The sequence below is a fragment of the Tasmannia lanceolata genome, unplaced genomic scaffold, assembly GCF_043159265.1.
Source record: "Tasmannia lanceolata isolate RefF3 unplaced genomic scaffold, GAP_Taslan_0.1 ptg000006l, whole genome shotgun sequence".
Lineage (NCBI taxonomy): Eukaryota > Viridiplantae > Streptophyta > Magnoliopsida > Canellales > Winteraceae > Tasmannia > Tasmannia lanceolata.
Window position 1 is genome coordinate 50761128 of NW_027518683.1, and position 13347 is coordinate 50774474.

A 13347-nucleotide genomic window follows, 5' to 3' on the forward strand; every position below is an offset into this window, starting at 1 on the left:
AAAGGATTAGGGAGATACAAGGCCAAATGCACATGTGGGTTCCACTAAAAATACAAAGAACACCAAAATGAAAACTTTCATATATAAAAAACACTTACAAGAAAATCGGTGTTCTTCTCTTTCCTCCTAAATCTCTACACTTATACTTTTCTCTTGTTTCACCTGTTTACTTTCTCTACACCAACACTATATATTTATAGAGAAAAACCACTCCTAAAATAGCTAACCACATTAAACATGTAGTTCCCATGACTCCCTTAGGCCTTGTATGGATTGCAAGAAAAACATTTCAAAAACATTTCTGATGGAAATTTTTTTTCTTTCCTCAATTTATTGGAAAATTGTATGATTACAGTTAACTTAAAGAGATATTATAAAAAATTAAAGGCCCAAAAAAAGTAAAAATTGAATAGGATAGGTTCAAGTCATCTTTCATGTGTAAAAAAGTAGGAAGTTTTAGAAAATTCTTCCTTTCCAAACTTTTCATTAAATTCCTGCAATCCAAACAGGTAGTCTAAACAAGTTAATTCGTAGAAATCCCCGTTGGACTCTTGGAGAATCTATCCTAATATAAAGGACGTAGGAAACATATAAAGATTCTTCACTTTTCAATACATAATATTTACCCTAAAACACTTCATTTATACCTCTCGGCCTCCTTAATTTGCTATGATATATAATTATTGCCATTTCAACAAAAAAAAACACTTCATTTATACCAAGGCATATTGGATTTTGGTTTATACATTGTTTGATCACGCAGGAAAAAAAAGTAACTTGAATCACCCACCTTCAAGTTTCACTGAAGAGACCTTAAATTTATAATGGCATCCTTCTAAATATGTCATAACTTTATCATTTCCTTCTAAATCATGGGAACCAAAAAAATTCCTAGGAAAGAATTTTCTGTCAATCCAAACAGGGCCTAAATGGAAAAATACAATATTTCTTCATTTTCTAACGAAAAAGCCATTATATAATTCAAAATTACCTATTTCGTCCACAATATTTGAACTTCTCTCTATGTTTTGTCTTTTGTAAGGAAACTTTAGCCCCGCGATGGAAAATGGGATGGGAAGGCTTGGGTTTATTAAAGGAGGTTGGATTTCTAAGGGGTTGAGATTCCTAGAGAAAAAATTATAGAGATTTATTTAGAGAAAAACCTTTATCACATGGCGGGGCTGGGCCGGGCCGGGCCGGGCCGAGTAATGACATGGACGTGGTGTGCTTGTGATGTAATTTTTATTTATTAATACTTATGTTTACCAATTATTTATTTATGTTTACCACGGTTTATCATTTACCATTCTTAAACACAATTTTGAATTAAAGTTTAAACACGATTTGTTAAATAATGTTAATTACAGTTACAGAACGGTTTAATTATGTCGCTTAATATTTAAACACGATGTATTACATCTTTTGACAAAAGGAATCTCCTCAATTCCTTTTAAATATACGTTGTCGCGGTTTAATTATGCCACTTAATGTTTAAACATGATTTACTACATCTTTTTGACAAAATGCATCTCCTGAATCCCTTTATGTTAACTAATATTCTTTTACTCTCCTATTTTTTAAAGATTACCTTATCCCTTATCTCTCTTATCAAGGCAGTATAGTCGTGTTTGCAAGACATGGCATTATTGCACACTCCTAAAGTGGAGTCGTTGTATCCTAGAGGCATACACTAGAAAACCCATTTGATCCATCGACTTGACTCATCGTATGTGGGGGCGGTATTTTCCTTAAGGACAAGAGAATCATATCCGTGCCTCGACTCAACCAATAAGTCATTCCTTTACCTTTGATTATTGCAATTTCATCATTTTATTAATAAAATCCCAAAACCCTATACATCTTAAACTACACAATCATTATCATGAGAAATATCTTTCACACTTGTTTCCAAGGAGCTAAAATTATTCTCAGTGGGGCATTTCATTGCCCAATTGGCCATGTAGTTCAACTAATTCTCCAAGCTCTGATTCCATCTGCTTTCTCAGCTCTTCAAGCATGTCCTCATTCTGCTCAACCCCAACATTTACTTCATTATCACCTTTTGGATTTCCATCTTGAGCATCCATAGGAAGGCCACCAAATTCTGCTGTTGTCTCTTCTTGAATTTCTTCATTTTGGCCTAGCCCGTTTTGATCAAGACCCACGTTTACTACATCATCAACATGAGAATCCTCTTGAACACTACCAAATTCTAATGTTGTCTCTTCTTTTTCTCTTCTTTTCCTTGAATAATGAAGAAGTATTACTAGCAAGAGGCAAAATATTACGAAAAGCAACACTCCTGTCACAGATAAACCCACAATAAGTGGAATCTTGTTCTTTTCAGGATGTTCTAAGCCATGTTCTAAGCCTGGGTTTCCTGTAACACTGCAAATTAGAAGAGGCATTCAAGGATTAAGGCTAAGTATTAAAACCTACCATAAAGAAAAGCAGAAGAAGCAAGTATGAAAACCAGTTTGACATTCTTACTTAATGGATATTTTGTTGTTATTTATAAGAGATTCTGGCAAGCTTCCGGTGAATCTATTGTAGGCTAAATTCCTGTCATGAACATGAGAAAAGATTACAAGAAGAAATTTTTTGAACTACTACTGGTTTAAGTAATTCTTTCTTTACTTACAAGTCCTTCAAGTTGGGTAGTTTTCCAAGGAAGTCAGGAATAGGTCCAGTTAGACTGTTATTCTGCAAGTCACTACAAAAAAAATCTATGAAACTTCTGTTCTCTTTCTCTCTGTCAAGACACAAATTAACATGAACTTACACAAATTCAAGAGCTTGCATTTGACTGAAATCACGAAGAGAACCTTGGAGTTCATAACCTGAGAGATATCTGAAATGATTTTATTTTACAGAATGGAAAAGAGAGAGAAATCTCAGTCAGAAAATCCGGAAAGGCTAGTTCTAATTGGAAAGTAGTATCCACTCATGTTTTGATAGGGGCACTTCTCTTTTTACTTTGCACTTTTCTGACTGTATTCAACTTAGGACACTGTTAATCATTTTTTGCCATGTGAGATCATGCAACGAAGGTTTTAAATTTCGGTTTCGGAGGTAATTTCGGTCCTAACCGAAACCGAAATTTTAGCCGAAATGCCAAGCGAAATTTGGTAACAGGTGCTCGAAATGTCGTTTTTGGGCCGAAATTTCGGGTCTGAAATTCTGTAAATGAAAAATAATAATAATATTTAATCTTAAATTTCACCGAAATTTCCAAAATTTCGACCAAAATTTGGAACGTTCCGGTTTCGGTGTTGATCGAAATAAATTTCGGATTTCGGTCGAAATTTAAAACCTTGCATGCAACTGAACACATGGCAGGAAATGTTTGGTTGTACCAGAATTTTGTATTGGAGGCAAGTCATATCATTTTTCATACAAATTTCTCTTTTAATTTCCGTAATTTTTCAGAAATTAGTACAATCCCAGATCCTTTTTCTTCTGGGTCTCACCATTAGATGGGCCTTCACCTGGATTGTTCATATCCCTGACATGCTAGATGAATGATCGATGTGACCTTTTCTACAAAATCAACGGCCGGCATTGATCCGATATGTGACATCTCACCATCAGGCATATTTTTGGCCAGGAATCTTCCATGGTGAAGCCCATCCATAAGTGGACCTGATACGGACCCGGGTCCATTTCATACATAGTACCATGCCTAATAAATTGTGGATCAAAGAAGGAAACACAAGGAGAAATAATTAACATAGTATAAAAATAGGAATTAAGCATACAAGCTAATTAAGACTTTATCTTAGACTTATTCCCCCCGTCATGTAGGTGGATACAAGAAAATAGAGTCCTGAGAATACAATGCCTATATCAATCGATCTCGGGCTGCACCCCAAGTTCAATAGCGAACCAAAGTATGCCCGCACGCCCGCACTTCGATAGAAAGAACCAAAGTATGCCCGCACGCCCGCATTTCATAACTATTTTTTTATAACTTACAGATAGTTATGAAATGAGGCTCTAAGCCTTCTTGAGAAGGCACCCTTTCACATGAAACTATATGCCTCTTTATTTAAGAAAATATATATTTTTTGAAGAAAAAATCCTTTCATAAATGTCTTTTGAATCAAAACCACTTTTCCCGTATTTATATTTTAAAAAAGGGAAATGTTATTTTCACCCCTTTTTTTTTTTTTTTTGAACATCATGTTATTTTCACCCCTTAAACAGATAAAATCTCCCCCCCCCCCCTCTCTAATGGTTTCTTGAGAATGGTTCACCCTTGAGGATAAATTCACCCCCTTTAACGTTTTCCTTTGCCTTTAAAACTTAACGGATAATGTTAAAGGGGGGGTTTATCCATCAGAGCGCGGGGGTATCGTTTCCCTTTAAAAAGGGGGATGATTTTTTCGCCCCCATGCCCCTCCCCGGTAATGTGAATTGTGGGCAGACTTTAACGCTTTTTGACGTCAATTCACATTAAAACAAAACTCGGGTCGGGTCAGGTCGGTTGAGATTTTGCTAAACAATGAATAGGAATCAACCCGAACCCGATCTGATTTTAAGGTAAAAGCTCAACCCGAATTCCCAAAAATCAACCCAAGTTGCACCCTTAATCCAACAGGAATAGAAAAAATCACCTCCCTTTAAAAATAAGGGATTTGCTAGGGATCATCACATAAAGGCATTTTGCGGAAGGGCTGTTGCACGAGAGCAGGCACCTCGGATGAACTAAATGTACAAGACAAACTCGGAGCATATGTGGCTGCTCTGTCATGCAACAGCCATTACGTGAAATTCCTTGTGCGATGGTCCCTAGCAAATCCCTAAAAATAAATATATTTTAAAAACATCTAACAAGAATGACATTGAAAGCTTACACTTACAGAGCAGTCACTCTTGGCGGGTCGTCGCTATTGCATCTCAACCATTCCCAAACTGTGTTTGCTGGTAGGCATGGATCTCCTGTCCATCTGCTTATGCGCTCCGAATTGTACCCAAGCTCTTCTAATCCTCTCACTGACATATTTTTTCATTCCATTAAGCAGAGAAAAAAGGAAAACAATGGAGATACCACAACAGTGGACCCTACCTTGATGGGATTTGGTACAAGAACTAAAAGGAGGATCCTAACCGTCCAATCTTTATTTTGAAGCGATCAGTAAGATCTAAATATACAATGCCCAACATCCACAGGGTGTAACTTCGAGCTTGAGTTTCCATTACGGCCATATCTAGGGGTCTTTTCCTAGACCCAATTTAGAATTTGGAATAATCAACCCAATTTAATTTCGGGTTAAGTTAATCTTGAGGCCTTGGAATAATCAACCCTAACCCAACTCGCCCTAACCTAACCCAACCTTTCCCAATTGGGAAAATCTGGTTAGACGAGTTGGGATAGGGTTGACCCACCTCGACATGAAGCTCAGGCTGGATCTGGTAAGGATCAAGATAATGCTATATGGGCTAGGGTTGGCCTCAACCCAGTCCAAGTTGCACTCCTAGCTAGGAGTGCAACTCGGGTCGTTTTTTAGAAATTCGGGTTGAGCTTTTACCTTAAAATTTGGTCAGGTTTGGGTTGAGTCCTATTCATTTTTCAGAGAAAGCTCAACCTGACCCGACCCAAGTTGCACCCCTTGCTATATAAATATTGAGGAGCTCTATGCAGTCTCGGAAGAGAACCTCTAAGTTCCACAAGTGGATAATTGCTAGATTGACGTATATGATCAATAGATTATATTCCTCTTGCCTAAATAATATCAGAAACCTTAGACAAATGAAAGATAAATGAGATTTTTTAAAGGAAAGCTCACCATCATCATCCATAGTTCCTTCAACCAGATCGTCGCTCACAATAAATAGCTCCATCGCACTTATGATTGGAGGTAGAGTTGAATTCTGTGTTGGGGCAAGGGTTAGAACGAAAGATCCAACGGTTGTATTTGTATTCCCAGAGATCTCATCATACATCTCGTATCGAGGAGAAACGGTAAGATTGTAATTTTCTCCATCCATGTAAACATCAAATGTTCTGGTCTGGTTTAAGTCAAGCTCTTTCACTTCGGTGAAATAGAGATTGACATACTTGGACTGTTTGATCTGGGGTTGATCAAGATTAAACATAAGAATAATGGAATCCGACGGTGCAGGAGCTTCTATAGCTGTTTTTACCACGGTAAAAGGAGGGTCATCATCCAAGGAGTTTGTTGGGAATATATAGTCAGCAATAACTGTGGGGTACCTTGTCGAGTATACAGGGTACCAGATCCGGCGGTGGGTATCAGTTAGGTACCTACAATTTTGCATTTTTCGGGCGTGATTAGTCATATTCTAACTGAGAAGCATATAATATGCACATACATACATAGGGAAATGATATATTTTTTCCCTTTTTCCACTTGGTAAAGTCCCCTCCAGTGTATTTATGAATACTCTTTTACCCTGAAGGGTAAAGTCCCAAGTAAAAAATGAGCTGAATATATCATTTCCTTATATGTTAGTGTATGTGGCTAGATGGGTTTTTTTTTACTATTATTCCAAACAAATATGAGCAGGGTAATTGTATAGGTGGGGGCCACTTTTAAATGATCAAAATTATTCATTTGATGGCCACTACTATGGATAGGATATACCCCAAGGATCTTCTCCATTGGATTATCCTAACCGTTCACATAGTAGTGGCTTTAAAATGAATGAAGTAAAATAATAAATAACTCGAATATCTCTCCATAGGATCTTCTCCACTACTATGAACCCCACCTCATTCTACTAGTCACGTGGCACTTCTTTGTTCAGCTCTTTGTTTCAAGTAGGGCTGCAACTCGGGTCGGGCGGGTCGGGTTTTGGAGAACCCAACCCTACCCGAGAAATATCTCGGGTCGGGTCGGGTCGGGTTTTTTTTCGGAAAACCCACGATTCCCAAACCCGGCCCTACCCATGATAAATCTCGGGTCGGTTCGGGTCGGGTCGGGTTTTTTCACGTTGACGGAAATTTTTAAGGAAAATTCTTGTTTGGCAAGGCAACTCAACTCATAGAAGCAGAAATTACACTCACATTACACTTGAATCAAACAATGATGTAATTACACTCACATCACACTTGAATCAAACAATGCTGTAATCAAACAATGTTGTAATTACAATCAAACAATGCTGAATCAAATACTTGAATCAACTCGACTCATAGAAGCAGAAATTACACTCACATACAGTAACAGTGGGTGCATGGGTTTTCACTTTAACTTTGGGATAATTACATTTACACCCCCTCTAGTTTCTGACACATCCACTTCCACCCCTATAGTTTAAAACGTGACAAATACACCCCTGTAGTTTCAATTTGTTTAAGGTTTGCCCCCTCAGCTGAAGGTTCGTCCATAGATTGAAGGGTTAGGATGATCCGATGGAGCTGATTTTTTGGGCACACCATATCTATGTCAGGACCCATCAAATGAACGCTTTGGATCATCCAAATAATGTGGACCCTACCCGAATCCAAACACTACCAAAAAATCATCCAAATAATGTGGGCCCACATTGTTTGGATGATCCAAATCGTTCATTTGATGGGTCCTGACATAGTTAGGGTGTGCCCAAAAAATCAGCTCCATCGGATCATCCTAACCCTTCAATCTATGGACGAACCTTCAGCTGAGGGGGCCTACCTTAAACAAATTGAAACTACAAGGGTGTATTTGTCACGTTTTAAACTATAGGGGTGGAAGTGGATGTGTCAGAAACTAGAGGGGGTGTAAATGTAATTATCTCTTTAACTTTTAACTAACAATAGAAAAAAATGTACATACTATAACTTATGTAACTCGGGTCGGGTCGGGTCGGGCCCCTTCAAACCCGGCTCGACCCGAAACCCATGAAACCTGAACCCGACCCAGGCTATTTTCGGGTCGGGTCGATGCGGGTCGGGTTTTACCCGGCTCGAGTTGCAGCCCTAGTTTCAAGCATATCTCTAAAACTCATTGACTCAACTCGAATATGAATATGAATATGAATAGAAAATATGCTAGAACTTTTATCGAGTTGAGTCGACTCAACTAAATTTCGAGTGGAGTCATGTTTTTGAGTTTTTTTAGCAATGGATTCAAGATTAATTAAACTCACCCGGTAGCCTCTGATCCTCCGAAATCCACCCTGTATTTATTGAACAAGGCACGATTACTGTCCATCTCACCATACATTTCAGACGGAATTGGGATCATTTCAAGAGTAGAAATGAAGGGAAGCTCACCATCCCTCGTTCGAGCAACACAGACACTTATATTATCGCGTCTTGATACTATGATTGCTTCATATAAAAGGGGTCTATCAAGTGAAGAATTAACAGTGGCCCAAAAATTACCATCAAGCTGGAGATCAAAGATGGGCGGCTTTGATCGCCTGTCATAGTTACCATAGTAAAATCCGGCTCGAATGAGATATTTCTCTTGAATTGTGGCTGGCAGTGTGTAGCAGTTCTTGTTTTGATCGGAAAAGAATCGGAGAGAACTCATCTGCTTAGTCCAAAAGGGAGTGCCTCGGAGAACTTGCCCGTTGTGGCCTGTGTCAATGAAGTCGTGATCGGTAGACCATTCTATAATAGTCGAGAAATCAAGGTATGAACTCTCCGCTCCACAGTCAATGTTCACTGAGTCGTAAAAATCTGTAGAATCTCAAAGAAATTAGCAGCCCAGAAGAGAAGATTAAAAAAAATTAGAGGGATGCTAAACTCACAGTAGCCCTTGTAGAAACCGGCTACAAGGGGCCGCTGATAACCGCACTCAGGATGGCATGGATCCAATGGAGGAGCCCTTGGTTTGTACAAGTGCTCCTGTGAGTATAGCATCCCTAAAAAAATTAACATGGATTTTTTAATTAACATGCTAAGTCTGATGACATTCTTAGTTGTGACAAGGTTGAGTTGGAACAGTTGAGTCAATTGCCAATTATTAAGGCTCTTCTTGTTTTGGATTTTGAGAACAAATTGTAAGTCCAAAACTGATTACTAGACTCAAATTTACGTTTAGGCCTTGTTTTGGATTTGAGAACCGATTGTGAGTCCAAAACTGATTATTGGTCCTATTTATGCTCATTGTCTTCTACTCATCTTTCTCATCCTCTTTATTATGTACTTCTTCTTCATATTCTTTCACACTTTATTGTTTTTGGTTTTTGTTATTGTTTATGTTTTCCTTCTAGATTTGACTTTAAGATTTTATTGGGATTTTTATTATTTTTGCGGCATAATATGATTGTAAGACGAATAGCCCCAAAGAAGAAAGGAAGGATGAAAAAAATTACCAGGATAAGCGAACAATACAAGTAATAAGAGGAGTGAAACCATCTTCCCATCCAAACGAACACTGCTATTCTCCTCACACTTACAGAGAGTGCAACTAATTTCCATGAAATGTTGATGAAGAATTATACTTCGAGTTGATGTGGAAAGCAAGCAAATATTTAAATGGGCAGTCGGCAATAAATGGATAAAATAGAGGAAAATGGTTTTTCTTGTTTGGCAAGGCTCTAAGGTCACAATCACAGAAGAAGAGCTTATCTTGCTTGTCCCACCAAACCCTAGAGGTGGATTCTTGTGATCTTGACCATTGATTTGGTGGGGCCTTGTCAAAATATTCACAATTGGATGATCCTAATAATCCAATTGATGAAAAGTGGAGGACGAAGTAATGATAGAGAGAAGAGCAATGAATGATTTCGTATGTGTTAGGGACTTCTAATATAAGAAACTCTAACCCCTTTTTTTGTTGGCCCCAAATTGAATGGTTAGATTATGGGGCAATGTAATGAATAGATGTTGATAAAGGATTAGGGAGATACAAGGCCAAAGGGGCATGTGGGCTCCACTAAAAGTACAAATGAACACCAAGATGAAAACTTATATATATATATATATATAAAACACTACAAGAAACTTGGTGTTATTCTCCTTCCTTCTAAATCTCTACACTTCTTCTTGTCTCTTGTTTCACCTATTTACTTTCTCTACACCGATGCTATATATTTAGGGAAATGTTATCAGCACTACTGTATTTTGATGAGGGAACTCCTCACTTTATTAAAAGTACGGTATGGCCCGAACCATAGGATGATCCAAACCGTTCATTAGATGGGCCACAGCATAAATAGGTTATGCCCCCAAAATCATTTCCAGAGGTTGAACCTAACCCTCCGATCTATAGAGGCCTAGGATCAACCCTCTAACATTCAGATCTGAGGGTTAGGATCAACCTATGGAAATGATTTTTGGGGCACAACCTATTTAGGCCGTGGCCCATCTAATGGATGGTTTGGATCATCCTATGGTGAGGGTCATACAGTACTTTTAATAAAGTGAGGAGTGCCCTCATCAAAATACAGTAGTGCTGATAACATTTCCCTATATTTATAGACGCAAACCACTCCTAATATAACTAGCCACATTAAACACATAGTCGTAGTTCCCATGAGTCCCTTAGGCAATTGCAAGAAGAAACATTTATGGTGGAAGAAAAAAATTTCTTGGGAATTTTTTTCTTTCCTCAATTTAGAGGAAAATGGTACGATTATAGTTAACTTAAAGGGATATTATAAAAAATTAAAGGCCTCTCTAAGTAAAAATTGAATAGGGTTGGTTCATGTCATCTTTCATGTATAAAAAAGGTACGAAGTTTTAGAAAAAAATTCATTTCCAAACTTTTTACGACATTCCTGCAATCCAAACAGGGCCTTAGGTCATAGATATCCCCAATGGACTCTTGGAGAATCTAACCTAGTATAAAAGACATAGGAAACATGTAAAGATTCTTCACTTCTCAATACAAAATAATTACCCGAAAACACCACAACAATACTTCATTTATTCCAAGGCATATTGGATTTTGGTTTATACATTGTTTGATTACACGGGGACAAAAGTAACTTGAATCACCCAGATTCAAGTTTCAATTGGTGAGACCTTAAATTTATGATGGCATCTCTCTAAATATGTCATAATCATATCATTTTCTTCTAAATCGTGGTTTAATTATGCCGCTTAATGTTTAAACGTGATTTATTACATCTTTTTTTACAAAATGCATCTCCTCAATCCTTTAAGCATGTGTTAACCAATATTCATTTATAACTCTCCTCTATTTTAAAGATTTTTTACCCGTTATCTCTCATATCAAGGCAATATAGTCGTGTTTGCAAGACATCCAGGTCGCATGAGTGCACAGTCCTAAAGTGAAGTCGTTGTATCCCAGATGCATACACTAGAGAAGACTCATCATATGTGGAGGGCGATATTTTCCTTAAAGGACAGGCTAATCATATTCATGCCTCGACTCAACTAATAAGTCATTTTATTAATGTAATCCAAAAACCCTACACATCTTAAACTACATAAGCATTATCCTTAGAAACTTCTTTGAATTGCCCTTATTTTCATTGAGCTAAAACTATTCTTACCGGGGCATTTCATTGCCCAATTGGTCATGTAGTTCAACTAATGCTCCAAGCTCTAATTCCATCTGCATTCTCAGCTCTTCAAGCATGTCCTCATTCTGCTCAAGCCCATCACTTACTCCATTATCCCCTTCAGGATTTCCAACTTGAGCATCCATAGGAAGGCCAAAAGGTTCTACTGTTGTCGCTTCTTTCATTTCCTCATTTTGGCCCCTCCCATTTTGATAAAGAGCCACATTTACTGCATTATCAACATGAGAATCCCCTTGAAGGGTACTAAGTTCTACTGTTGTCTTTTCTTGTTCTCTTCTTTTCCTTGAACAATGAAGTAGTATTACTAGCAAGAGACAAAATATTACGAAAAGCAGAGCTCCACCCACCGATAAACCCACGATAAGCGCAGTCTTGCTCTTTTCAGGAAGCTCTAAGCCCGGGTTTCCTGTAACACTGCAAATTGATGAGGGTGTCAGGGATTGAGGTTAAGTATTAAAAAGCTATCATAAGAAAAAAGCAGAAGAGGCAAGTATGAACCAGTTTGATCTTCTTACTTCAAGGATATTTTGTTGTTATTTGTAAGAGATTCCGGCAAGCTTCCACTGAAGCTGTTGTAGGCTAAGTTCCTGTCATGAAAATGAGAAGATTACAAGAAGAAAATGTGAAACTACTAGTTACTCCAGAAGTTTAAGCTGGTAGAAATAGTGTTATTTAATCTTTATACTTTAACACTCCCCCTCACGTGTCTCCTCTTTTTTTAGGGTTGGCCTACACGTAGCACATATGTGGCCCCTCTTTGGGTTTGGCAATTTCATGTCGACTTTTGCTATCAAGGATGTTTGAACTCATGATCTTTGGCTCTGATACCATGTAAAACAACCAGGCCAGTTACTCCAAAAGCTCACATGGTATCAGAGCCAAAGGTCTTGAGTTCAAATTAACCTCCTTGATAGCAAAAATCCATAGCCAAACCAAAAAGATGAGCCACATGTGCAACGTGTAGGGCAACCCTAGAAATAAGGGCCAAACGTGATGTGGAATTTTAAAGTATATAGCTTAAGATTTTGCAGTAACTGGTTGTTTCGCAGAAATTTTTTGAAGTACTAGTTTAAGTAACTATGTTTCTTTACTTACAATTCTTTCAAGTTGGGAAGTTTTCCAAGGAAGCTAGGAATGGTTCCACTGAGACTGTTATTCTGCAAGTCACTACAAAAATCTATGAAACTTCAGCTCTCTCTCTCTCTCTCTCTCTCTCTCTCTCTCATACAGACACACAAGGCAAAAATCAACATGAACTTACATAAATTCAAGAGCTTGCATTTGACTGAAATCACGAAGAGAACCTTCGAGATCATAACCTGACAGATATCTGAAATGATTTTATTTTACAAGATGGAAAAGAGAGAGAAATGACAGTCAGAATTCCCCGAGAGGCCAATTTTAATTGGAAACTAATATCCACTTCTGTCTTTAATTATTTTTTCAGACTGCATGCAACCTAGAAACGGCTAGTTATTTTTTGCCACGTGGTGGACCGATGACTATTTCCCGGTTGATCATCAACTGAACACGTGGTGGAAAATGATTGGCTGTTCCAGAGTTTGTATTGGAGGCATTTTTCTTATTAATTGCTCTTTTAATTTCCTTGATTTTTTTGTAAATTTCACTTGGATTGTTCATAGCCCAAAAATGCTCGACGAATTGATCTGATATGTGGCATCTCACCATCGGGCATATGTTTTTATATTCAGGAATGCTAAACTCAAGGGTGTCCTTTCAAAAATCCAATGAAAGGGCACCCCCATTGGCTGAACGTCCCAGGAGTGCAATGAATGTTCTTTTGACTTTTACATATTATTATTAATGAGCTTTGGTAACAGTGCACCTAATAGGGCCGCCCTTTTACCCAATTTTTGCAAGGGCGCCCTTGAGTTTAGT

General features: G+C 37.9%; 1 protein-coding gene and 1 long non-coding RNA gene across 2 annotated transcripts; both read right to left on the reverse strand.

Annotated features, from left to right (window-relative positions):
• Window positions 1-1824: 1824 nt before the first annotated feature.
• LOC143878697 (putative LRR receptor-like serine/threonine-protein kinase At1g51880) lies at window positions 1825-9399 on the reverse strand. Its single transcript, XM_077380951.1, has 8 exons — window positions 9271-9399; window positions 8095-8632; window positions 5790-6268; window positions 4863-4995; window positions 2783-2851; window positions 2642-2713; window positions 2491-2562; window positions 1825-2388 (listed from the first exon to the last, which is right to left on the reverse strand). The coding sequence occupies exons 1-8, from the start codon at window positions 9374-9376 to the stop codon at window positions 1929-1931; spliced, it is 1929 nt and encodes a 642-aa protein (XP_077237066.1). The 5' UTR covers window positions 9377-9399; the 3' UTR covers window positions 1825-1928.
• Window positions 9400-11787: 2388 nt separating this feature from the next.
• Window positions 11788-12618, reverse strand: LOC143878698 (uncharacterized). The gene is made up of 3 exons (XR_013251080.1): window positions 12544-12618; window positions 11964-12035; window positions 11788-11862 (listed from the first exon to the last, which is right to left on the reverse strand). It is a non-coding gene; the product is annotated as an uncharacterized LOC143878698 (long non-coding RNA).
• Window positions 12619-13347: the final 729 nt, after the last annotated feature.

Coding starts and splice junctions, on each gene's coding strand:
- LOC143878697 (XM_077380951.1), bottom strand. CDS start 9,376: ATGGAAATTAGTTGCACTCTCTGTAAGTGTGAGGAGAATAGCAGTGTT. Junction 6,269..8,094: donor GGAGGATCAGAGGCTACCGG/GTGAGTTTAATT, acceptor GCAAAATTGTAG/GTACCTAACTGATACCCACC. Junction 2,563..2,641: donor CTACCCAACTTGAAGGACTT/GTAAGTAAAGAA, acceptor TGTTCATGACAG/GAATTTAGCCTACAATAGAT.